At 44.7% G+C, this 24,326-nt stretch overlaps 1 protein-coding gene across 1 annotated transcript; it reads left to right on the top strand.

Annotated features, from left to right (window-relative positions):
• Positions 1 to 9,084: 9,084 nt before the first annotated feature.
• STX12 (syntaxin 12) lies at positions 9,085 to 22,920 on the top strand. Its single transcript, XM_059488526.1, has 9 exons — positions 9,085 to 9,242; positions 12,241 to 12,310; positions 14,037 to 14,136; positions 16,231 to 16,368; positions 17,406 to 17,449; positions 19,233 to 19,338; positions 19,759 to 19,831; positions 19,988 to 20,070; positions 21,482 to 22,920. Exons 1-9 carry the CDS (start codon positions 9,128 to 9,130, stop codon positions 21,569 to 21,571), a joined length of 819 nt encoding a protein of 272 aa, XP_059344509.1. The 5' UTR covers positions 9,085 to 9,127; the 3' UTR covers positions 21,572 to 22,920.
• The last annotated feature ends 1,406 nt before the right edge of the window (positions 22,921 to 24,326 follow it).

The raw sequence follows: 24,326 nt of genomic DNA, 5'->3' as shown, positions 1-24,326 counted from the left end.
AGAGCTTCACCAGGAGCAGGTTTCTGTGTGATGAGCACTTTGCACCTGATGGCCAGAGGAACCTGTCTGTGCATCCTCTCTGAGGGCTCTGCCCTGGGAAAGGTGATGCTGATTTAAGTCAGAGTACAGGAACTGATAATACCAGAGATGTGGAGTGACTGGGGGTTCACAGTCAGGATTTTCTTGGGAGTCTGTCCCAGCAGGCTCAGTTGAGATTATTTCAATGCTTTTTCAGTATGTCACCCCAATTTCCCAAAAGACCCTGTTAACTGTGGTCAGTTTGTGATTTTCTAGAAAACCCAGGTCAAAACCACTTATTTCTGCTAGGGGCTTGTTTTTTTTTTTGTTTGTTTTTTTTTTTGTTTTTTTGTTTTGTTTTGTTTTTGTTTTTTTTTTTTTTGTCTGGGCTAGATTGGCCAAGTGCTGTGATCATTTCCTTTGTAAAGCTTTCTTAGTTCAGGTGCAGTTTGCCCCCTGCACCTTCGTGCTGCAGGCTCTGAAAGCCTTGTTCAGGCACACAGGACCTGTACAGATGCAGCTTGGACAGCTCAGCTCTCCCTCTGCACACAGCTGTGTGGTCTAGCAGGGTGACTGGCCCCACACTGCGAACAGAGGTGCCAGGTGGCACAATGGGACAGCCCAGCTACCTGGGTCTGCAGGTGAGGTCCTCAAAGGCCATCAAAAATATAGCAGGGCTGAGTTCTGCTTTTGCCAGGCAGCTGACACTGATCTCTGTGTCCCAGAGCAGGCAGGAGGGCAGCAGGGTGACCCCCAAAGCTCTGGTGGGGACTGAGAGGGAGGTTCTCAAACCCCACCCTGTCCCCTCACCTCGGCTGGATCCTCTGTAAATCTCCAAATAGGTTTTGTAGCTCTTTGTGTGGTGTCCAGGGCTTGAGGCAGCCTCTGGAGCATGAGTGTGAAAGCACAGAAAGACAAGGCCTTTTTCCACATGCCTGTCTCTGGCCACGTGCTCCTGGGGTGATGAAGTTTGTTGATAGCTCAGGGTGATGTAGAGTTGCAAAGGTGAAAGTCTGGTGCAGAATCTAACAGTGAGTGGCCAGGCAATAATATGAGCAATGCCTGGTAAATACAAAATAATGACTAGAAGTTTACCTCCTCCTTGACTTCACACAGTGCTGGGCTCTAAACTAGCCACACTCAGCAAAGATCTTACTGTGACAATTAATGTTTCTATGAAAAATCTCAGCTTGCTGTTCAGGACAAGCCAGACAAGCAAAAGAAATGAGAAGATGAATGAAAAGTAAAATCAAATGGTGAATGCCCTACAGAACCAACAGAGAATTCAGACCTATGATGATGAATTGTGAAAAATTCTAGTTTGTTTATAGAAAACTGATAATGGGAAAAAATTAGTAAAACTAGAAAAATGGGAGAGAAAGAAGAAATAACTGAAGCAAAGTAATGTTTCTCAAAAGAAGCCACAGAATAGCTTGGGACTCCTCAGTCAGGAAGAAGCTGGGCAACAGAATTTTATAATGTAAGTGAAAGGAGAAGGTGACAGGGGATTCTTTTTCCTTTGTGTGGTGGGAGATATCTGCTGATCTCTGCAAGTTTAGCAGAGGGTCAAACCTGAGTGAATAGAGGTGTTTCTGCAGGCAATGTGTAGCTCATTGAAGCTCTTTCTGACAGTATAGGAGCTACATGGACACTTGGGGGTACCTGAACATTTCTGTATGGCCAAAACCACTGACCTGTGGCTCAAAAGATCTCCTGAATCAAAGGTTCCTGACTCAGAAACAGGGGGATGTTTGTTTTGTTTTGGGGTTTTTTTTTTGGGGGGGGGGGTAATTTTTGTTGAGTTTTTTGTTTGGTTGGGTTTGTTTGCTTGCTTGTAATTCATAGACACATTTTCCTTCAGTGATGTCTTGTGCCAATAAAATCCACAGGGGAGAAATCAAGGTCTTTGTAAGAAGCTTAAGCTCTCTAAGCTCCTCTTCATTTTAAACCTGCCACCCCCTCACTTTGTTCTGTGTCCCCAAATTCCCAATCATTTCTTGTTCATCTTCTCCACATTAGTAATGATTTTGGAGCTCCTGAGATGTTCCCTCTTGAGAGTCTCCCTGTCCAAGAACCACTGTGTGTTGTAGATTGTGATCCCCTTTTTCTGCCCCGTTTCTAGCTTTATGGGATGGGGGAGGGAACAGCGCCGGTTTAAGCTCTAGATGGATGTGTCATGGATTTTGCCAATGCTATAATTAGGTCTGGTTGTTCTATATTTCAAACATCCATCACAGAACCACAGAAATATTTAGACTGGAAGGGACCTTTTGAGGTCACTCAGCCCAATCCCCTGCTCCAAGTAGGACTGCATTCAAAGGCAGGGCAGGCTGCCCAGGGCTTTGTCCAGGCAGATTTTGAAAACTTTAGGGGATGGGATTTATTTGGAGCCTTGTTTTAGTTTTAGGGCTCTGTTTCTTCATTTTTTTTTAACCTTGTATTGCTGGGTTTGCATTTGCCTCAAAAGTTTGGAGTGAGGAGCCCCATCTGCTCCTCTTCCTCATGGTGCCATCTTGGGACCTCAGTTTCTGCACCACTGTCTCCTCAAGTCTCTAGAGAAAAGCATGAGTTTCCTTGATCAGGGGGAAGTTTTGCTCTGTTTCTCTGCAGCACACTTCTGGGGATGGTTTGTTCCTACTCGAAACAGCCAAAGAATACAGTTTGTTCTTGTGACATCTTGACTTTGCCCATGAATCCTCTGGACTTCCACAGGGGTGAGGAAGAAAGGGGATTTTACAATTTACCTCACCCTAAAACTCCAAAACACAGTTACTAAGAAATATTCAAATAGCTTTCACATTCTTGGCTACAGAACTGTCACAGATGTGGTTTTCTCCTCTAGAAAACGGGAGATGTTCCTCATCAAACACTGACAACTTATAAAAATAAAACTATGGCTGTGCCTGAGGTCATCCTGTGCAGTTCCCAAAACAAGTCACATCCTCAAATACAAGCTGGCTGCTGAGGATACCCATCCCACAAACACTGGCACCTGCAGCAGAGTCCAGGGAATGCTCTGCACATCAGCTCCAGTCCTTCTTACAGGTGAGTCCCTCCCTATGTCCCAGCACTGCTCCTGGGGTACATGGCAAGAGGGAGGTGGCAGCTCCCAAGGAAAGCATGATTCCACCACCTCCAACTCCATCCCACTCTGCTTTTGGACAGCACTGAGCCCCTTGATTCTTGCCTGTTAGCATGAGCTCCCTGACAACCACACTGCCAGGGAAAAGGAGCAATTTGGATTCAAGAAGCCAATGGCAAAGATGAGACAGAGTGCCACAATGAGGCAGAATACTTTCAGATGAGGGGACCAGGCATGGCATCCCATGTACCAGGTCCTTTGTTGATCACAGCAGAAACCAGAGGTAAGTCTGGCTGTGTCAATGCCAGAAACATCTGTGTTGTTCCCTCTTCCAGATCCTCAAGTCATGATTAGGATATCTCTGAGATCCTACATGTGATTTGTTACTGCTGGACTGCTTCTGCAACAATAACTGAGAATCCTACTCAGTGGAGTATTCCCACTTTGCTGAACCCAAGTCCCTAGTGCAGCAGGGATTCCCAGGAACCTCCACATGTCCCTGCATGAATAGGGATTAAGAAAAGCAGCTCTTTGCCAAATCCAAGTGATATTCCAGAGAAGAAGCACTAAGCCTGTAGTAAAAGCTGTGCAAGTGGCTGCTTTCGCAAGCATCTGATCCCAGCCCAATTCCCAGATCAGCTTTGCCCTGAAGAAGAGGGAAAACAGGGATCTGCACCTCAGATCTTTGATAACATGCTGCTGTTTAGAAAGCTGGTTACACTGTGGTCCAATTCAGCAGTGTTTGATGCTGAGGGGCTCTTCTGGGGCATGTCATTGCTCAGTACATTACAACACTCCCCATTTTCAGATGCTGGTTACAGGCTGCCGTTAGGTTGCTTCATAATTGCTACACCAAGGTATGGATCAAGTCCTGCTTTTCCTGTTTCAACTGCAAATACAAAATTCAGTTGGTTGCAAGGCACTGTAGTGAGCTGAGGAAAGTTTTGACAAGCCAGCCAAGTCCTGTGTCTGTTGTATGTGTGCAGCTCAGAGGCAGTGGGACCTTTCCATGTGCAGGGGCTGTGCTGCATCCTGCAGCCTCCGGATGGATTATTATTTCCTTTCCAGATTTGCCAAAAATATCCCTGAGTTCACATTTCCAGGGAATTTTGCAAGTTCAGCCTGCTACAAACATTCATGACCTGCTCATGACCACTGAAATACCAGGGGGGTGAAGAGACCTCAATGCACCAGTTTTCTGATCTCCCACGCTGCTGGCTCTGATCCATGGTCCATCCTTGCTGCTTCAGCTGCAAAAAGCAGATTTCCCCATTTCTCCCTGCATGGCTGAAGAATTGTGTCTGCCCCATCCCTCTGCACAGGTCTGCCTTTCTTCAACAGCATAAAACAAACTCCAGAAGGGGACAGAGGGTTTTATTTAATTCTTTATTTCTCAGCCCCTGCGCCAGAGCCACAACCAAAAGCCATCACATCCCTACAGGTGGGACAACACAGGTAACACTGCAGAACTGTGAGCAGTGCCAAGAGCAAACCTGGTTTGTCAGGAGGGCACAGCTAGGTGAGGAAAGGAACAGTAATTTTAATAACTAAACAGAGGTGCAGCTTCCTCAGAATTTCTGGCAGGGTTCAAAAGAGGATCCCAGCGTCCCTGAAGGAAGAGGAGCACAGCACTGCCCACAGAGCCACTGGGGGAAAACACAAGGAGGGAGGGAGGGAGAGTGTTGCCCAGCATCCCAACACAAACTGGGTAAAATCCAAAGGAAGACAGCTCAGGGAGATGAGATTTGAAGGTGCCTGTTTCTCTCCTTTCACAGGTGTTGGGGAGGAATGGGTTAAAAGAAGAAGGCTGGTGAGGAGGATTGTAAATGCTCACTTGACCTTGCAGCTGGGAATAACCCTTGATAAAGCAGTGTAAGCAGCAGACCCGTGTTCCTTCAGCATGGACCAAGTCTGTGCACCTCTGCCTGGGTGTTGCTTTGGGGATCCCTGGGACAGCCCAGTAATGGCAATAAATTTGCTCTTTGTGCTTGAGCCACGGGTTTGTGGCTGTCCTTACTGCCTGCCTTTGCTGACTCACACAACAGAGAAGCAAAGCTAGCCAAGGCTCCAAGGCTGTGTTTTAGAGCTCTTGAAGCAGCCAAATCCCACCTCTGCTGTGTGTGGATTCAGTGAACACTGCACTGTTCAGAATCTTGGAAAGATAGAGCTACAATTGCTCCTGATTTCTGTCCTTGCACCACAGGGATCTGCCCCTTTGGACAAGCCCAGCTGTGTCACACATTAAAGGTATGATGGCACAAATGACCAATTTCTCCTGCAAAGCCTCTGTAAGAATTCAGAGCTAAAAGGAATTTAGGGCTGAATTAGGTACTCACTGGAGTTTGACTTTTCCAAAGAGTTACTACAAGCTGTTGGTGCTGGAGCGTGCCTCCAGCAGATGGGCAGCAAGACCTGCTCTGTTCACTCCTGTCTGAAGGATCTCTGAGTGAGCTCAAGGCAGCAAAAGAAAAGCTGCAAGAGTCCCTGCCCCCCTGCAAGGGAAGGCTCTGCACCGCAGGCTGTTTATAAATAGCCGGTTTCAGGAAAAGGCCCTTTCCGCTCTGGTGTCAGTACGCTGTAAAGAATAAACAGCTCTCAGGGCTGAAAAAAGCCCTCCTTATCTTGCCATGCAAAACCTGCCTCCATGTGCTCAGCCAGCTCCAGCATTTAGGGCGCAGCTGGGGTCCCCTCAGCCATGGGGAGGCAGGCAGGAGACCCTGAGTCACATCCTCCACAGGAATGTTTGTGGCAGTTTTGACGTGCTCACCAGGCAGAAGGCAGGCTCGTTAGCACAGGATGTGCAATCAGGGCCCTGTTTCTGGACTGCTGACCTGGGTTGTGCTCCAGAGGGGTTGAGCACACTGGCATAGTGCCCAGGGTGTGAGTGCACAGCCTCTCATTAAAGATCATCACCACACTTCCACAAATCACCTGGGCTGGACTGCTGGGTAAATACATGGTATCCCAGAGGAAAAACAGGTGAAGGCTGTGGCAGTGTGAGACTGGCAACAAGAGAGCTGGGAGCCATGGGAGGGAGCCTGCAGCTTGTGCTCTGAGCACTGGGCAGATCAGCCCAGCAGAGCCCCATGGAACTTCCTTATGGACTTGTCTGACTCAAAGTAGCTCTCAGACCTCCCTAGGGAAGACACACTTTCAGGAATCTTGGCACTTTCTGGAAAGCACACCCTAACTTTTCCTTTTGTCTTCATCCCTGGGAACCCAGGACTACTCTGATGCCCAGTGCAAAGGAGTTGGAAGGGACAGGAGAAGATTGCCTTTGGTAGGGATGGAGGGAAAGAACAGCCCTTTATGTAGCTGGGTCCATTCCCACTGCAGCATCTTGAAGCAGCTCTTTGGAGTAGCCAGGATAAAGCAGAAATGAGTATGGACAGAGTGTGATCAGCCTGTCCTCCTCACGCCAGCGTGGCTGTCCCCAAATGAGGCAGAGTGATTGCTCGGGGGCCATGGGTGGTGACCTCGCGCTGGAACGGGCACCGCTGCTCAGCCGTGGTGCCGATAGAGCCAGCGTGGGCAGGAGGGGTGCCCGGCACCCGGGGCCACCAAGGGCCACCCAGGGCCACCAAGGGCCCCTCGGGGACACCCGGGAACTCCCGCGGGGCGCGGCTGCCCCCTCGCGGCACTGGGCGAGAACCGCCGACCTGCCCGGGCCCGGGCTGCGGGAGCGGAGTGTGGGGAACGGGGAACGGGGAGAGAAGTGCGGGGTGCCAGGTTCTAGGTACTGAACTGGGTACGGAGCGCTGGATGTGGGGTGCTGAATGCGGGGTGTCTAGTGCGGGATGCGGATTGTGGGGTTTGGGGTGCCAGGTGCTGAGTGCGAGGTGTCAAGTGTTGGATGTGGGTTGTGGGATGCAGGGTTTGGGGTGCTGGGTGTGAGTTGCTGAGTGCAGGGTGCGGAGTGCTAAGTGCGAGGTGTCAAGCGCAGGATGCAGATTGTGGGGTTTGGGGTGCCAGGTGCTGAGTATTGAGTGCTGGGTGTGGGGTGCTGAGTGTGGGGTGTCAAGTGCGGGATATGGGTTGTGGGGAGTGGGGTTTGGGGTGCTGCTGAGTGCGGGGTGTCAAGTGCAGGTTGTGGGGAGCAGGGATTGGGGTACCAGGCGCTGGGTACTGAGTGCTTGGTGTGGGGTGCTGAGTGTGGGGTGTCAAGTGTGGGATGCAGGTTGTGGCGAGCGGGTTTGGGGTGCTGGGTGCGGAGTCTGGGGATGGAGTGCCAAGACCTGGGTGATGAGTGCTGAGGGTCCTGGGGTTCACAACACTGGGGTTCCTTCTCAGAAGCAGGTGCTGGCCCCATCCTTCCCACAGCCACGCTCTTTGCTCCAGAGATGCAGGGATGTGTGGGCTATGTGTAATGGTGATGATATCTTCACACTGTGCACCCTCAGAATACAGAGTGAGGAGCCAGAGCCCTGGGAATCCTCCTTGCTGAAGCAGAACACACTGCAAGCACAGCAGCACCATGGGGATTCCCTCAACAGCTACTACAATCACTTTAACTCCTCCTGCAAAACTCCTTTCCTCCTCTATGAGCTCCCTGTCCCATCTTCCCACTTCCATTTATGTCACAGGTTGGTATGAGCGTGACTCCCAGAGTGGCATTGGGGTGGGCAGACAGAGAAGTTTCCTTTCCAGGACCTCACCACCCTCACAGGGAAGAATTTCTTCCTAATATCCCATCTATCCCTGCCCTCTGACAGTGGGAAACCATTCCCCTTTCTCTTGTCCCTCCATCCCAAAAATCCCGCTCTAAATTTCCTGGAGCCCCTTCAGGCCCTGGAAGGCCACAATAAGATCACCCTGGAGCCTTCTCTTAATGCATTACACAAATTTCATCCATGGCCCTGCTCCATATTTACCATCATTTTGACCTGGTCTGGATGCTTCTGAAATCAGAAAATTTTTTTTTGTACCAAGCATTTCTTAAAGAAATATTTACACTCTAACTTTATGCACATATACACTGACTTCTTAAGATCTTACAGGGCAGGAGGCTCAGGAGGGATCACATCACTCTCTACAAATCCCCAAGAACAGGTTGTAGTGAGGTGGGTACTGGTCTCTTCTCTTGTGCCTGCAGTGAGAGGACAGGAGGAAATGGCCTTGAGCAGAGACAGTGGAGATTCATGTGAGATATCGGTAAAACCCTTTTGGCATTGGGCTGCTCAGGGAAATGGTGGAGCCACCAATCCTGGAGGTGTTCAAGAGGCAGGATATGGCACTGGGCGATGTTTTAGTGGTGGAGGGTGTGAAAAATGCCAATCACTTGTTTTTAAAATTTTACAAGTTTAATAGTAATAAAATGGTTATAAAAACAGTAATGCAATTAGAGTAATAATAATTTGGACAAATTGAATTAGGATAATATGAGACAATAGAGACAAAGAGTTATGGACGTCCGAGTACCTTTTTCTGGGCAGCAGGAGCCCGAAAAAGGACCCACATTAACAAAGGATTAACCCTTAAAAACAATAGTCCATTGCATATTCATACACTTTATACATGATGCATAAATTCCATTCAAATACAGGATTCTGTCTGGTCATCATCAACTTCTTCCTTCTAATTCTAACAGTGCCTTCAAGGTGGGAGGAAGTTAGTTTCTTCTGATAAGAAGGCAATAAATTCTTTTTCTCTGAAAGATTTAGGTGTCCTGTGGCTGCTATCTGGTGCGAGTACCTCATTCCTTTCCTAAAAAAAATCCCACTTACATAGTCCTTATTTTAACTACAAAATTTACCTTTTAATTACAAGACTACAATTATCATATCATTAAAATGTTAATACAGCACTACTAATCAATACATCAAAATACATATGGTAAATATCTGCCTAGAGCCATATAATAGGCACTTTTCACAAGCTCCAGGTTGCTCGCCCCTCACGCCTCTCCCCTCTCCCCTCACGCCGCCCGCGCTCCCAGCACGCCCCCATTGCGCAGGCGCGGCGGCCGCGCAGGCGCGGGGCGGGCGGGCGCTGTCAGCCGGCGGGGCCCGCGCTCGCTCCGGCCCGGCCATGTCGTACGGGCCGCTGGACCCGCGCGGCCCCGGGGCGCCGCCGCCGCCGCCCCGGGACTTCGGCGGCATCATCCAAACATGCAGCGGCAACGTGCAGCGCATCGCGCAGTACAGTGAGTGCGCGGCCGGGGAGGGATAGGGCGGTCCGGCCCGGCCCGGCAGCGCCCCGGGGCCGGTAGCGTGAGGGCGCGGTGGGAGCCGGGGCGGGCAGGGCACACCCGGGCCGGGCACACACAGCGGGCACCGGGCGCGGTGGTGCCAGCCCGGCTGCAGGGCGGGGTGAGCACTGCGGGCGCTCTCTGTTGCTGTCACCGAGCCTCCCCTTCCCCAAGGCACCGGCTCCGGTGCTGGCATCGGGTGCGCTCCGTGAGGGGCTCCGGGGGCAGCAGGAGCCCCGGTGTCACCGGGTGTGGGAGCAGCTGCTGCCCCAGGGAGCTCGGAACGTGCGGTTCCCCCTCGCAGTGTCCTGCTGCCAGCAGGATGTCCCTAAGGACACGGTGTGGCACTTTGTTGCCATTAGAGAAAGTTACCGTATTGTATGATAATCATAGAAATCTCAGAACTGAGAGCTGAATTGCTGCTCCTTAAAGCCGTCACATCCAGGAGAGTCTTTGATGTAATCCTTCCTAAGGATACAGGCTTTGCTAAAAATGTCATTAATTGTCCAGGTGCCCATGCTAGATCAATTGAACGTGTTGGTTCCTCAGAAAGCTCGTGACTTCTCTGATGATACAAAGCTATTTATGTTACTGAAAATGCTTTGCTCAGTCATGTTCACTTCTCCTTGGTATAGACATTGCTGAATTGTTTCAAAGTTTGCCAAATAGCATGGCTTCTTGAGGTTTTTCCCTTTTTTCCCCCTTTTATTTTTTTCCTTTACACTCCTTCTCTCTTCCTTCCACGGGATTTCTTTGAGCCTCCTGTTCTGAGCAGCTCAGCTTCTCTCTCTCGTGGGACAGGCTTCTGCTGTCTCATGACCTGCAGCCATCCTATCTGCATGCACTGCTATCTCAAGTTAAACAAATAGCCCTACAGTCTTACCGAGGTGGGTGGGAACACACAGAACATCTGACTTAGTGTTACAGTAGTTAACTTTATTACACACTGTATAAAAGCTTTCCTTTCAAGCCAGGAGAAGAAGATATATTGAAGCCTTAAGGCGGTCCTCATTTCTTCTCCTATGAGGAAAAGAGCAGGCAAACAGTGTGTACAGCTATTATTCACTTCTTTTGGGAGTCTGTGGAGTGAGCATTTCACACAAAATATACAGAAAACTGGTGGCCTGAGCTGGCAATACTATTGTTTGCTCAGGTGATGTAGCAGACTTGCAGCTGGAGGAGAGATTGAAGTGTTTAAAGAAATCTTAGCTGATAGATAGTGAGTATGTTGAAGGCTCTACAGCCTGAAATAAGGCTTGGAGATGGAAAGCTGTTTTCTGAGGGGCTCTGTGTGTTGGTACATACACACTATCCAAAGAATAAAGATCTCCAGCCTCTTCCTTTCATTTCCTAGACACTTCATTCTCATTTTGTGTAGACTGTGTGTGTTGCTGTTGGCTGAGATAAACTCAGCCAAGCAAACTGCTGAAGCTGGCTCAGGGCAGGACAGGCATTGCCTGGCCTGGAAATGGGGCTGGGCAAGAATCTCCCCATGCAGAGAGAAAAAAGGCACAGAATGTCTGGGCATTATGGCACAAATGCTGTTTGCCAAGTCCTCACAGCCACACACAGAGTGCAGTCCTGGTGCTGTTTGTCACCAGCTTGGCTTTGAATTTTTCTGACCTTCCTGTGTCTGACAGAGCTGTGAAATACGTGCACATTTGCTTGCTGGAAGCCAAGCTCAGTATATGAGGAGTTGCCAACCAATTCCTCATTGTATAACCTAACAGAAATCTGAAATTCTAGGTGAGAATACACTTGGTGGATATAAAAGGTAATTATTGATTAACTCATATTGCAGTCTTGTTGTAATCCATTGGACATCCCTTTAAAATAAGTGGCCATTGCAGGGATCTGATGCTTCTCCAGCAAGACATTTAATGAACTGCAGAGATTCCAGGCTGAAAGCAGAATTTTCACAGGAGGGTGTCTCTGAATTGGAGGAAACTCTTGTTAAAATCATGGCATAATTCAGTTCAATTCAGTTGCCTGTGGAGCTGTTTTAAGGTGATCCTCCTTGGTCTTGCCTCTCACTGCATGATGAACTAGCTGAGATTTCATGATTGATTTGGGACAATCAATCTTTGTGCTGCTGAGCCCAGCACTTCAGGAGTGATAAAATCTGTGCTGCTGCACAATGTAGTGGATCAGCTTCTTGATCTGTCAGAAAAGAATTCCAAAGTAGAGGGATTAGGGAGAGAAAATGTGCTTGCTTTTCAGGCAGGTTAATGGTTTGATGTGAATCATTGTGTGGTTTCATGATCATGAGTGCCTACACAAAGAAAATAGTGGGAAAACATCAGAGATAAGGGAGAAGGAGGTCTAAAATACCTCTCTGTGATTTCAAACTGTGAGGTGCACATTGCTGTCTGTTCTTGAAAGATTGTTTGTGCCAGTATTGTGAAAGCTTTGGGCTGTCATGAGCAGAAAAATTCAGGTCTGGGGCAGGGAGTTTTGGAACTAATAGCAACACTTGGCATTTTCTTTGTATTTTTTAACAGAGCAGTAATAATTGAAGTAACTTAAAAATAATGCAAAAATGGCTACACAGCATAATGAAATTTTTCTGCAGCAGTGATAGCCTAAAATGCTGAAATAGCAAAGCTGGTAGAAAGAGCTCTGTTAGTTGGTTTAAAAAGATTGAGGAAAAGGAATGCACTCATCCTCTCAGCAAATGAATTTTTCATCATATTTAGATGGAATTACCTGTGTTTCAGTTGTGGCTGTTGTCCTGTGTCCTGTCTCTGGGCCCATCCTCTTGCCATCCACCCATAAGATACTTGTATATATTTAAAGCAAAGAATATAATTGTTGCCTTACTAGGTTAAGTCAGATACTGAAACAAATTTAGCTTTTAGCTTTCTTTTGGGGGAAGCTAAAAGAATACATTCAAGAAGGAATAAAATGTTTGAACTTGTCTTACTAACTCATCTTGTGATCTCTTTATCTTCAGCTGCTCAAATAAAGAATTTAATGAGCCAGCTGGGAACCAAGCAGGATTCCAGCAAGCTTCAGGAAAATTTGTGAGTATTAAATGAGCAAACATTGATATAGATGTTCTCTCATTTCTGTCTGTGTTCTTAGGCATAGTGGGTTACTTGCTTTGGGAAGATGCTTTATTAGATAAATTTAATACAGTCCTACAAACCCAGAATTACTAACTGCATTAAGTAGTTTACTGGACAAATTAAGGTGTTTTCTGCAGGACTCTGGAGAAGCCATTCAAAACTGCTGGGTAGGGACAGTTCTTCCTATATTGTTCTTCTATATAATTTTTCAATATTTTCTTTTAAAAATAGTAGTACCTCACCACGCATTAGCATTAGCTGCCCTCTGAGGAAGAGTCATAACAGTTTCACACATGATTCACGAGAAATGAATGCCACACCAGTGTTTGGTGCTCACATGACACCAGTAAGGAAAAACAGGCAGGGAGCCCCATAACTGGAGACAAAGCAGCTGTAGTACAGATGGATTTAGTCAGTATATGGCAGACAAAATGTCACATTGTCATCTCAGAAGAATAATATGCCAGTGGGGGACAAAAAAGACATTTAAACAGCTGTAATTCAAACTGACCCCTGGAGAGACTGTACAGGCCTTCTCTGGGTCTGTGCATCTTTATAAACTCATGGAACATAAATAGCACTTTATGGAAATAATAATTTCTGAGGTCATAAATAAAACTTAAAAGTACATTCTTCCATGTGACAGCGCCTTGAATATCTGAATGCACAATTATCCTGGTTTTTATAATAGCAATTTTTCATAAGTTCATGATTGTAGTGAAAGATACACTGCATTTAAAGGATGAGATCAGAGTCCAATTGGGAGAGAAAGGGATTTGTTTCCTTGAGCTGCTCAGTTGACTCAATCTCTGTTTAATCAGTAGATTAAAGAATTAATCACTGGTGACCAAACAAATGCCTTCCCACTGAACGTCACTGCATAATCTCTCCTCTTTGGGGTGACAGTGGCTGCACCCCACAAATTGCCAAACCAACTTGCCAAAATGCATGGATGGTGGTTTTAGTTTACATAGACAGCTTATACAATAATGTGGCCTGAATGCCCTGATTTGTGTGTCCTTTGGGCCAAGAAAGTGACTTTCACTTAAGCATCTTGTACCAGTTGAATGCAAAAGAAATTGCTTCTGGTTTTAGTGTTTTTTCTTCCTAGTTTACAGTATAGGATTTATATAATTATATTAGATTCTTCACAACAACAGCTTCATATTGCAATGTTGTTGGAAAACATAAAGGCTTAAGGGAAAGCCTTGCAATTCCTGAAGCTGAATTGTTCCTTCTGATTACTGTTTTTCACTAAAATGGAGAATTTAATATCAGAGTCCCTGTATTTTTATCAAATGTACAATTTAAACAATGGAATTGGTGGTTGTCAAGTGGAGAGTTAGTTACTAATTGGTACCATAAGGAATTCACCCTAAAAGTGGGATTATGTTCTCTGAATAAAGTTGCTTCTCTCTTATGCTATTGGAGAAAAAGATATTTTTTAAGTTACTGAATTAGCAGGGAGCAAAGAAATTATTTTAATCTTATTCTAAAAATGTAGTCCAGAGTCAAGTTGATGTTAAAAAAAAAAGTACATCTCTGATCCTTTAGGTTGAAAAAAACCTCCTGTAAAGCTGTGTGACCCCAGAACCCCTATTTAGTCATCATTCTGGATATTAAATGCTCAGTGGCTGCTTTTTAGGTAGATCTTGTAACTGCTTTTGAATTTCTGTTCCAGACAACAGCTGCAGCACTCTGCAAACCGCCTGGCCAAAGAGACCAATGAATACCTGAAGGAGTTGGGGTCTCTGCCCCTTCCCCTGTCTGCTTCTGAACAGGTGGGCAGGCAGAGCTTTGGACATATTTCTAGATCACTCATTTCATGAAACTGGGTAAATCACAAAGCCTGAACTGCACAGCTGAAGACACAGCAGCTTTTTGCAATGAAGGATGATGGTGAAGTAGAGAAGCTCATTAAGCTGGCTCCATGTTTCCCAGGAGCAAATAGGTATAAAATTTCCCCACATGAGAATTAGAGGCCCTAAATGTTTGGGGAGAACACCATATGCAATTCTGGTTTTCTGAGTAAATTTCTGAAAAATAATCTTGTTTATAAAATGCCTGGTGTTGCAAGGTAGTGTTTTAGGATAAAAACTCAGAACAAAATGCCTTTCAGTATGAAATGTGAGCATGCCAGAAAGCTTTCCCTTTGCATGGGATTTATTAGTGATGGAGGGGGAGAAGCTGACTCACTGTGCTTATATTTGAGTAAAGCAAAATATGATGAGCAAAGATTATGATTTTCTCTTATCAAATAGTAGTTCCTGCTCTCTGTGGGAAAGGGAAGGGACAGTTCTCTGCTGCCAGTGTCAATTCACCACTGCCTGCTTTTGGGATGATCTGGACAACAACCAGCAGATGATGTCCTGGTCTAATTCTGTGTTGAAGGTTTATGTGCCAGTTGGAAGCATGGCTGTGCTTTGCTGGATTGTTCAGCAAATATTTTTCAGTTAATCTTCTGTGATGAACAAAATCCTGTCATGTGCATCTCACTGAATGCAGCCCAGGGAAAATTCAGTCAAAATCTGCAGAAGCTGGAATCAGCATGCTGAGGATCTGCTCTGCAAGAAGGGTTGTTGCTTCCAGAGGGTTCAGATGGAAGCCTCAGTGTATTATGAGGCTGCTAAGTGGCTTGTTATAGAAAAAAATATAATTGAAAATTGTTTTTTTTTTCCTTGAAATGATTGTTGAATTGGTACAAGCTCATTGCAGGATTGCAGTCCTGGAAATCCCACAATTTGAGCCAGCTGTTGCAAATCTCTCAATCAGAAAACATAAAAACTGACCTAATGTTGTCCTTGGGACAAGCTTTTCCACAACTTCTTATTTATCATTTGCTGGAATGTCACAGCACTCAAAGGAGATGTCATGTGGAAGCTAAATAAATTGACATTGTAAAATGAGGATGAAAAGGATTATTGCAACTAATGTATTTGGAAAAAAGATAACCTGAAATGGTTATCAGGACTAAGGATGTTATCTGATCTAAAAACAACTTAAAAATAATGTAAAATTGAAAATTTTGTACTGTGTGTGGCATGATTGGGAGAGACAGCTTAGGAGACTGGGACAGTGGGTGTTATCATTAGTTCTGGAAGTGTGGGGCTTCCTGTTTTTGTGATTTAGGTGGGAATTTGTGTGTATTCTGTTAAGTACTGTGAGGTTTGCTAAGTGAAGGAATGGAGGGAAAATGCATTGTAGGTAACTGAAAGATATGTAGTTAAATATGGTGAAGTATTGGAATGTAATTAGAATAAAAGTAATGATGTACTCAGATTTTAGAACTAGATTGAAATTGGAGAGCCTTGTTGCACAAAGCTGTCCTGCACTTGGCAAGGCATTGGTGTAAGGAATTAAAACATGGTTTTTGTTCTGACAACTGGCAAGGCAAGGCATGGAGCATTGGTGTAAGGAATTAAAACATGGTGGGTGTAAGGAATTAAAATATGGTGGGCTTTTTGTTCTGACCACAGGCACCAAAAAATCACTGAATACCAGTTCATTGTTATTGTTGTTATGATGATTTTTTAAAGAGTCTGACAGTCACTTTATGATAACTGAAAGGTCTGTAGTGAAATGTGGTGAATTACTGGAATGTATTTAGAATAAAAGTAATGGTGTACTCAGACTTTGGAACTAGAGGGAAATTGGAGAGCCTTGTTGTGCAAAGCTGTCCTGCAGTTGGCAAAGCATTGGTGTAAGGAATTAAAACATGGTGGATGTAAGGAATTAAAACACGGGTTTTGTTCTGACCACTGACACCAAAAGGTCACTGAATGCAGTTCATTGTTGCTGTTGGTTTTTTAAGAGTCTGGCAGTCACTTTGTCTGAATGGGAATGTCTGAACTCTTGTTTGTGTTTTGACTCCTCAGCGCCAGCAGAGGCTTCAGAAGGAACGATTAATGAATGACTTCTCCACAGCCTTAAACAATTTCCAGGCAGTACAGAGGCGAGTGTCAGAGAAGGAAAAAGAGACTGTAGCAAGGGCAAGAGCTGGCTCCCGTATTTCTGTGAGTATTGATGGGAATTTTGCAGTGATAAACTGAACTGTGAGTCTTCTGAGAGATCTTGTACTTGCCTTCTAACCTCATACCTGTTTGCTGGCACCTTACTGAGTGAAGCTCAGGCCTTGGTGCAGTAGTTTTCCATTCCAGATGTTGGAAGTAATTTCTTGTTTCAGTGTGCTCCAGTGGCAATGTAGAGGAGGGAAGGAATCCTGGTAAGTTGCAAATGTTGCAGAAGATGAGATGAGGAGTCAAAGCAAAGTATTGCAGGCTGCTCTTCACTTCATATCAGCCCTATGCTATGAAATTTAAGACTTCAGAATGAAGCTTACCATACCTTAAATTATATCCCAAATCTCACACTGTGTTGCTTTATATTCTTATCATTTCTGTCCTGCTAATATCTCCAGTGTATGTTCACTGTTATGTTTTGACAAACCCCTGTGGCTCCTAAGAATTCATAATAAAATGGCCAATGAAAGCTTTTATCTCCTCTTGCCTCAGGGCTTTCTGCTAGGTATGCATTCTGAATTTCTGCAAGGGAACACATTTATCCATTGAATTAAATTATGCTCTTTAATTTTTGCTTCCTAATTTCTGCAAGGGAACACATTTATCCATTGAATTATGCTCTTAAATTTTGGTTCCTAACTTCTACAAGGGAACACATTTATCCATTGAATTATGCTCTTAAATTTTTGCTTCCTAATTTCTGCAAGGGAACACATTTATCCATTGAATTATGCTCTTAAATTTTTGCTTCATGTTGGGGAAGGAGGTTACAAACATTGACAGCTGATCCAAGAACATGGACTGGCTGCTTTTGATCATTCAGTTGCCTCTGATTTGCAATCTAAAAATTAAATCTAAAGATGAAACTAAAATTAATCTTACATAACCTGAGTTATATCTGAGGGCTGCAGTGACAGTGGCATTCTCCAAGAACTCTCTGGACAGGATGTGCCTTGGACTTGAAGATACTGCTGGTGACTTTGTGCATGGTCCTGGTGGTGTGACAGTGGTGACTCATTTGTCTCTTCCAGGCTGATGAGCGGTTCAGAGAAGAGCAGCTCGTTTCCTTTGATAGGTAATAACTTCTTGTACTCTCGAGGTTTTCACTGCACCTAACTAAAGTTTTTATGGTGTGATATATTATTGTAACTTGGGCCAGGCTCTGCTGGCTGAATGCAAAGCAAAAAGAATTGAAAAGCAACTCTTACAGCACATTTACCATGTAAAATCTGCATATGACAGTATTTTACCCTCCTGAAGTACAGATTGTGTGATTGCTACCCTGAGGGGAACAGTAGTGCCCTTGGGATGTGGCAGCTGGAGCTCCTGGAGTTCTGGCCTGTAAACACAAGATTACCAGACAGGATTTCACTCACTCTCTTTCCACAGAGAGCTGCATATTTATATCATGGGTTTGGATGTTCTCTAGCAGCCCAGTTGGAGCTACAGCAGAATAGCAGATGAGGCTGCCTAAAATTCAGAAGTCCTGGGCATTGTGCACTGGCAAACTAATCCTGGAATGTGCACAAGACAGCATTGCTGTCACCTGTCAGACAGCTGTACTGCTTCTGCAGTGACAGTGTGCCTGTGATGGCTTTGTAAATGTTACATCAGTTCTGCATGTGGTAAAGAGAGCCTGAGCCCCTCCAGAAGTATCTGTGATTAATCTCTCAACTGGGCTGAAATCTGTTGGCCCTGTCTGTGTAAATCCTTTCTTGCTTACCTGTCTCATCCTCCCTCTGCAAAGTGCCCTTCATCTGCTTGGTGTGTGTCCCTTCCTTAGCTCTGGGCTTTCCCTCTGAGCCAGGGCTGAAACCCCAGGTGTTCATTATGCAGGTGCTGGGGTGGCTTTGAAGGCCTTAAAAAGGCCCCCTAAGTGGGACCCAGAGATAAGAGATGATGGCACACAGCAGCTATTCCACAGTAAAGCTGTTCTTGTGTGCCATGTGTCAGAAACTTCTGCTTTTGAGATCTGCAAACCCTGTGGTCATCTCAGAGCTGAAGTACTGGAATGGCCAGCTGTGTCTGACCTATTCATGGAGTTTATTTTCATTTCTTTAGGCACTTTTAAGACTTTAAAACTTACTGTTTAGTGTTGTAGCAAACACTGGACTGATAGAATGTTTTCTGGCACACTTCTCTATTGAAAAGATGGAGATGTTGCCCTGGAAGAACATTCTAAGCTGAACATAGAGGTGGCTTTGTATTATAGATGCTGGCTCCACTCTAATTGATGTAACTTCTGCAGCAGTTGTGAAGAACCAGCTCATCAGGAGAGAGGTAGACTGGGATGCAGAGTTACTTGAGTTTTAATATCTCTTGTGGTGTGTAATTTAATTCAAAGTTCCTACTAGACTAATGAATTAAAATACTAAAACACTTTAGTCTTATCTCCAAATGCCAGATAGGCAAGAGTCCTTGAATCCAGATGCTTTTCAGGTGTTCTTCTGTTCTGTTAATGTGCTTGCAGGCTGCTCTCTATCAGAACTTTCACCCTGATTTCTCCCTTTTGGAGAGATGGTAAGAAGCAGGGAAGGTACAAGTATTTTTTTTAGAAAGCAGAACTTAAATAGGCAATTTCTTCTAAAATGCTGTAGGTAACTGTTATTTTCTAGAACAGAGTGTGCTATGCATGGAACTGCTTTCCAGTGCCTTCCCACTGCCTGATCTGTCCCTTTTTTCAATTGCTCCAGTTTGTGACTGTTATCACAAATTAGTCCTGTCCTTGTACACAGTGACAGGGCCAAGAACCTGGGGTTGTTCTGTAGAAAACTCTTCAACTTGAACTCATTTTGCCATAAAATGCAGCATGGAAGTACCTGTGCTCAGAGAGACACTGACTTTCCCTCTCTTTGCAGTGGTGAAGATTGGAATCAGATGCAGTCTCAGGAAGATGATGTGGCAATAACTGAACAGGACCTTGAACTCATTAAAGAACGAGAAACTGCAATCAGGCAATTAGAGGTGACCAGTCAGTCCTGCACAGTTAACAGCACTGGGAGATAAATTAAAGGATCATTAATGGGATGGGCTGAGGAGAGCTGATGGTGGAGGAATAGAGTTCTTCCTAGAGAGGATTGATGCCAAGATAATCTGAAGGAGTTTTATTTTCCCTTAGTGTTGACTCCATCAGATATGGCAGGAGCAACTCATGTCACAGTGTTCATGCTGTGCTAATTGTTGGTGTGACAAAACAAATATTCAGTAGCTGGAGCATTGTAGGCTCCCATGTTAATCCCAACTTGCACAGGTGGTGACATCAAGTCAGTGAATGCTGGTGCCTATTCTGACCCTTTGAGTGATGGTCAGAAGAGGTACTAAGAGTGAGGATTAGAAAATATTGTACCCAGTGTTCATTGTAACTTGTGAAACTGTTGTCTCCAGGCAGACATTTTGGATGTCAATCAGATATTTAAGGATTTAGCCATGATGATTCATGACCAAGGAGATATGATTGGTAAGTGCATTTGGATAATAAATTTTTTTCTTGATTCAGTTACATGGATTAAATTTTTCAGTATTTTGCAGTAAAAGTATTGTATTTCTGGCTGTAATTTTGAAACACTGAAGCTCTGAAATATTTTGCAATGAATTCCCCCTTTTTTTTCCATAGATAGCATAGAGGCAAATGTGGAAAGTGCAGAAGTCCATGTGGAAAGAGCCAGTGAGCAGTTACAGAGAGCTGCCTATTATCAGGTAAATTCTGTGTGCTTGCTTGATTGTCAGTGTATGGTTGAGCACTAATGAAACAGGCAGAGCAAGACACTGAGGACTGCAGCACACCAGACTAGTTATTAAAACCAGCTCATGCAAGCTGGCACTGATTCAAAATTGCCTGCAAGGAGTACATAAAGCACTTGAGCCAAAAACATGGTATTGAAATTGGTATTGAAATCCACATTCTACTTGAGAGTAAAAGAGTAGAAATAGAGTCTGGCCATTCCCACTCTGCAAGCCTAAGTGTTTACCTGTCTTTGTTGTTGTTAGGAGTTAGTAGAAAAACAAGAACAAATTCTGATATTGTATCTAACTTGTAAATATATTAGCCAGGACTCTGGCATACAAAAATCTATGCCCAGATTTGGGTAACTTCTGGTGACCAGAATTTGCAACACTCCTGTCCAGCTGCTGAGTTTCTGTCCCATAGTCTGTTCTCCCTGTCCCAATCCCAGATAAAATCTCTTGCAGTGGCTCTCATTGCTGAATGGTAGCCAGTGTTCTCTGTAGGTTCCTTTCTGTAGGTTCCAGTGTTTTCTGTAGGTTCCTTTCACCATCCTTATCCCTTTAGATCCACCTTCTGTGAAGAGGTAAGGGCTCTGCTTTAGTCAGTCCCATTACTGCTGAGACTTACAAGAAAATATTGGACTCTTCCAAGCTGTTAAGTGGGAGCTACTGGAGGGCAATAAAACTCCAATGCTGTTGAGTTCAAGGCTGGGAATGTTGGTTTTACCATCTGGCAGCATGTAGTAGAATTCTCTCTCTCCATGGCTCCCTTGCCAAAGTTCTGAGGTATTTATAAATCTAAGTTTGGGAGCTGTTGGACATGTTTTGCATGTGGGTTTTTTTCTGGATGGAGAAAGAAGTGGTTATATATAGCTACCCTCAAATCCTTAGATGCCAAGTTAAAAATATTTGGTGTAAATGGATGGACTATAGTTTCCTGTGATGAATAAAGTGAGGAAAGCTGTGAAATCCAAGTTTATTAACTACACATGAAATCATTTAAACTGTAGAAATGCAACAAGTGGCCAAGGGGAGATTGTATGTGAGAACTGCTTAGGAGTTTGATTAGGAAAAAATCTAAATAGTTAGAAAGATTTGGCCTTCTCTGAGGCTTGTATTTTCCTTAAGAGAAGCAAAACCTGTCACATTTTGACTTAACTGCATCTCTTAGACCACTGCACTCCTAAAATTAAAAACATTCACCTGTAGAATCGTGGAGTTTAAGGAACATGTAAAAGTATTCAGACTGCACTGGTTGCTGCTCTCAAATAACTGTGGGGGTACCAAGTGCTCCTGTTGACCCAAGTCAGTAACATGAATGGTAGCCTTGCTTTTTCCTCAAGTGTTCCTGGTGTCAGTGGCTTCTTTTCTCTTCTCTTATTAGAAGAAATCCCGTAAGAAGATCTGTATCCTGATTCTTGGCCTTGCTGTGGTCTGTATAATCATAGGACTCCTTATCTGGAAGACAACATGAAATCTTCCCATGGGACCCAGTGTCACAGCTGAGGTTTTTTCTGTCAGAGCAAACAGGCTGACTTAGTCTCGGAGATGAATTGACCACCCTGAGAGAGCACAAGTTGGAACTGCTTCTAATAATAGATATTAGCAACTAATGTGCAGATAACTAGTATATGGAATTAGTGAACCATGGAGACAGTATTTATCAGTTTATATACAGATTATATTGTTTTATGTAACTAAAATCTCGTGGTTTTGCTTTCTGTAATGTGTTCTTCCCTGTCCCAGCTGTATGCTGAAGTGTGATCAATAATTGGAGATGTCTTGTTTTTGACAAAGTCACACAAGTTCAACTTTTTGTGTGTGTAGGTAACTTTGTTGGACTGGAATGAGAATGGCATTCAAAGACAGCCCACCACCAAGTCACATTATGTAAATCCAGCAGTTTCTAAAGTCTCCAGTATCTGCCCCATGGTTTTATTGTCTCCAAGTGGCTGTGGTTCTAGATTCTCTTGAAGAAAAGGATGTTGTCACAGATTTGAGAGGCAAGGAGGGTATGTGTGGATGATGATTTGAACCTCTACATGCTGGTCAGTTTAGCCTTGAGACTCTAACAGTGTAGTTTCATTTTTTGGGGTGTGGTTGGGGTTGTTTTTTTCACAAAATGCATCACTTGAGGACAGAATGTTCTTTGACTTAGAATCTAACAGTGCAATCTCCTTAGACAAACTAGCTGATCGCTTGCTAGTGGACAAATAAATCTCTTCCAATGCTGACTCAAGCACTAAATATAAAAGGTTTAGCTGCTCACTCCCAACTTTTCAGAAGCTTCCAGGGGGAAAAACACTTAAAAATGAGGAAGTGGGCACCTAAGTTTACAAGCTAGTAAGATTAGTGAAGAGTTTTAGCAGAAATCTTGATTCTGAAGTGCTCTTGAAGCTCACTTGTGGTGTTCTAGTAAATATTATGTGTGGCTTGTGAACATTTGGTATTTTCAATTCTTTATGAAATAGAAAGTGCAGAAACTGGCTGAGTGAAGTGCTGGGATTTTCAGGCTGGGGATGTGTGTGCACATGACAAGGATTGCTGGTTCCAGCTCACAGGGTTGGGCAGAACAAGCAGGCACTCCCCACTCCAATGCAGCTCTGAACTGACATGCACTGAGGGAACAGTAATCTGTCCAAAGCCCAGTGGGGGTGGGAAATGCAGCATACTGACCCATTTTGTATTTAATCCTTCTTCCATGTCTCGTCTGTAATAAAGTAAACGTGAAAGCTGGGAAGGGAGTTCTCCCCATTGCACAGTGGTTTGCACTATTGCGCCGCCATTCCATCCAATAATCATCAATAAACACTTTTAAAAGCCTCTCTCTGAGCTCATTTCTCTTGCAAAGGTGTGTTTGCAGTTCCCTCTCTTGTAGCCATGATATTTTATGAAAAATGCTTTGCTAGGATTAGTCTCATGTGGTTGTTTTTAATTAATGGCCAATCACAGCCCAGCTGTATTGGACTCTGGTCAGTCACAAGATTTTATCATTCCATTCCTTTCTTTCCTTGCTAGCCTTCTGATGAAATCCTTTCTTCTATTCTTTTAGTCTAGTTTTAATATATCATTTAATATAGTATATATCATAAAATAATAAATCAGCCTTCTGAAACATGGAGTCAAGATTCTCATCTCTTCCCATGTCAGGACTGCCTGCAAATTCCCACACCAAGTGGAGTAGAGGAGTTTACATCAGCAAATAGTGTTTCCTGCAGTTTTAGTTCTGTGCTCCCTGATTTTTCAGAATGAAACTCCCTGAAAACACAAAATCCATTTCACAAGAACACACACAATAGTTCTGTGCAGAGTCCTGTACAATAGCTGATCCCAGAAAAATGAATCTCATACCACAGAGCAGCATTGGGGCAGCTCTCACTATTTGTCTTTTGCTAGAACTTAGAGCTGTTGGTGAGCCTGTATGATAAAATCTGACTTGAAACCAAGGGAACTCTGTGTCCTGCTCCTTTTTTAAAGTTTTCCTAGGAAATGGCAGGAGCTATTGATTTGTGCATGCCTGCTGCCAGGTGTCGCATTGCCATTTAAGAACAGAAGCACTTAGTTTTGTTTGTTTGTTTAGGTCACCAGACCTAAACAGGAGCATTATTTGTAGGCTCCATCCTTCTTCTTGCTGTTTTATTCCTCTGGAAACTGGAATTGAGGGTACAGGGAGCTGAGCTCAGGGTTTCTGTAACTTCTTGACTCCTTTCTCCTCTCTGCACATCATGGTTCATGGCAGTAGAACTGGTGGTTTTAACACTCTTGATTAATGAAACTCCCATGGCTGTTGCTGCAGTGTCCTGGTGTCACTATGAGACACTTCAACATTTATAGGTTTCTAAAAGTGACAGTGGATTGGAGGGTGACAGTGCCACCTCTCCAATGACACTGGGCAAACCAACAGCCCATCAGATTTCTCCTCCTCCAGAAAAGAATGCAAAACAACGAGTTATTCACAGAAAGTGTGGGAGAAAGTTCGTTACAAGAATGTCAACATCAAAAGGCTTAGAAAATCTTAAAAAATCAGGGTGACACATCCTGGCTCTCGGATGCGTGTCCAACCCCCTCCGGGAGTTTCTGGAAGCGTTCTGGGGAGCGAGCGTGCCGTGAGAGCCGGGAAGGGAGCGCGCTGTGCAGGCCGGGCACAGCCCCGGGCACAGCCCCGGGCAGCTGCGGCGGCCGGGCCGAGCCGGGAGCGCTCGTACCGGGCCGTGCCCGGGGCTCTGCTC

This window comes from Ammospiza nelsoni, chromosome 25 (genome assembly GCF_027579445.1).
Source record: "Ammospiza nelsoni isolate bAmmNel1 chromosome 25, bAmmNel1.pri, whole genome shotgun sequence".
In the NCBI taxonomy this organism is placed as follows: domain Eukaryota; kingdom Metazoa; phylum Chordata; class Aves; order Passeriformes; family Passerellidae; genus Ammospiza; species Ammospiza nelsoni.
Note: the sequence above shows the minus strand (reverse complement) of the source record. Positions and strands in the feature narration are given on the sequence as shown.

Excerpts from the sequence above, each read along its gene's own strand:
- STX12 (XM_059488526.1), top strand. The coding sequence starts at position 9,128 with ATGTCGTACGGGCCGCTGGACCCGCGCGGCCCCGGGGCGCCGCCGCCG. Across the intron at positions 9,243-12,240 it reads GCAGCGCATCGCGCAGTACA|CTGCTCAAATAAAGAATTTA; the intron begins GTGAGTGCGCGG and ends CTTTATCTTCAG. Across the intron at positions 12,311-14,036 it reads AGCAAGCTTCAGGAAAATTT|ACAACAGCTGCAGCACTCTG; the intron begins GTGAGTATTAAA and ends TTTCTGTTCCAG.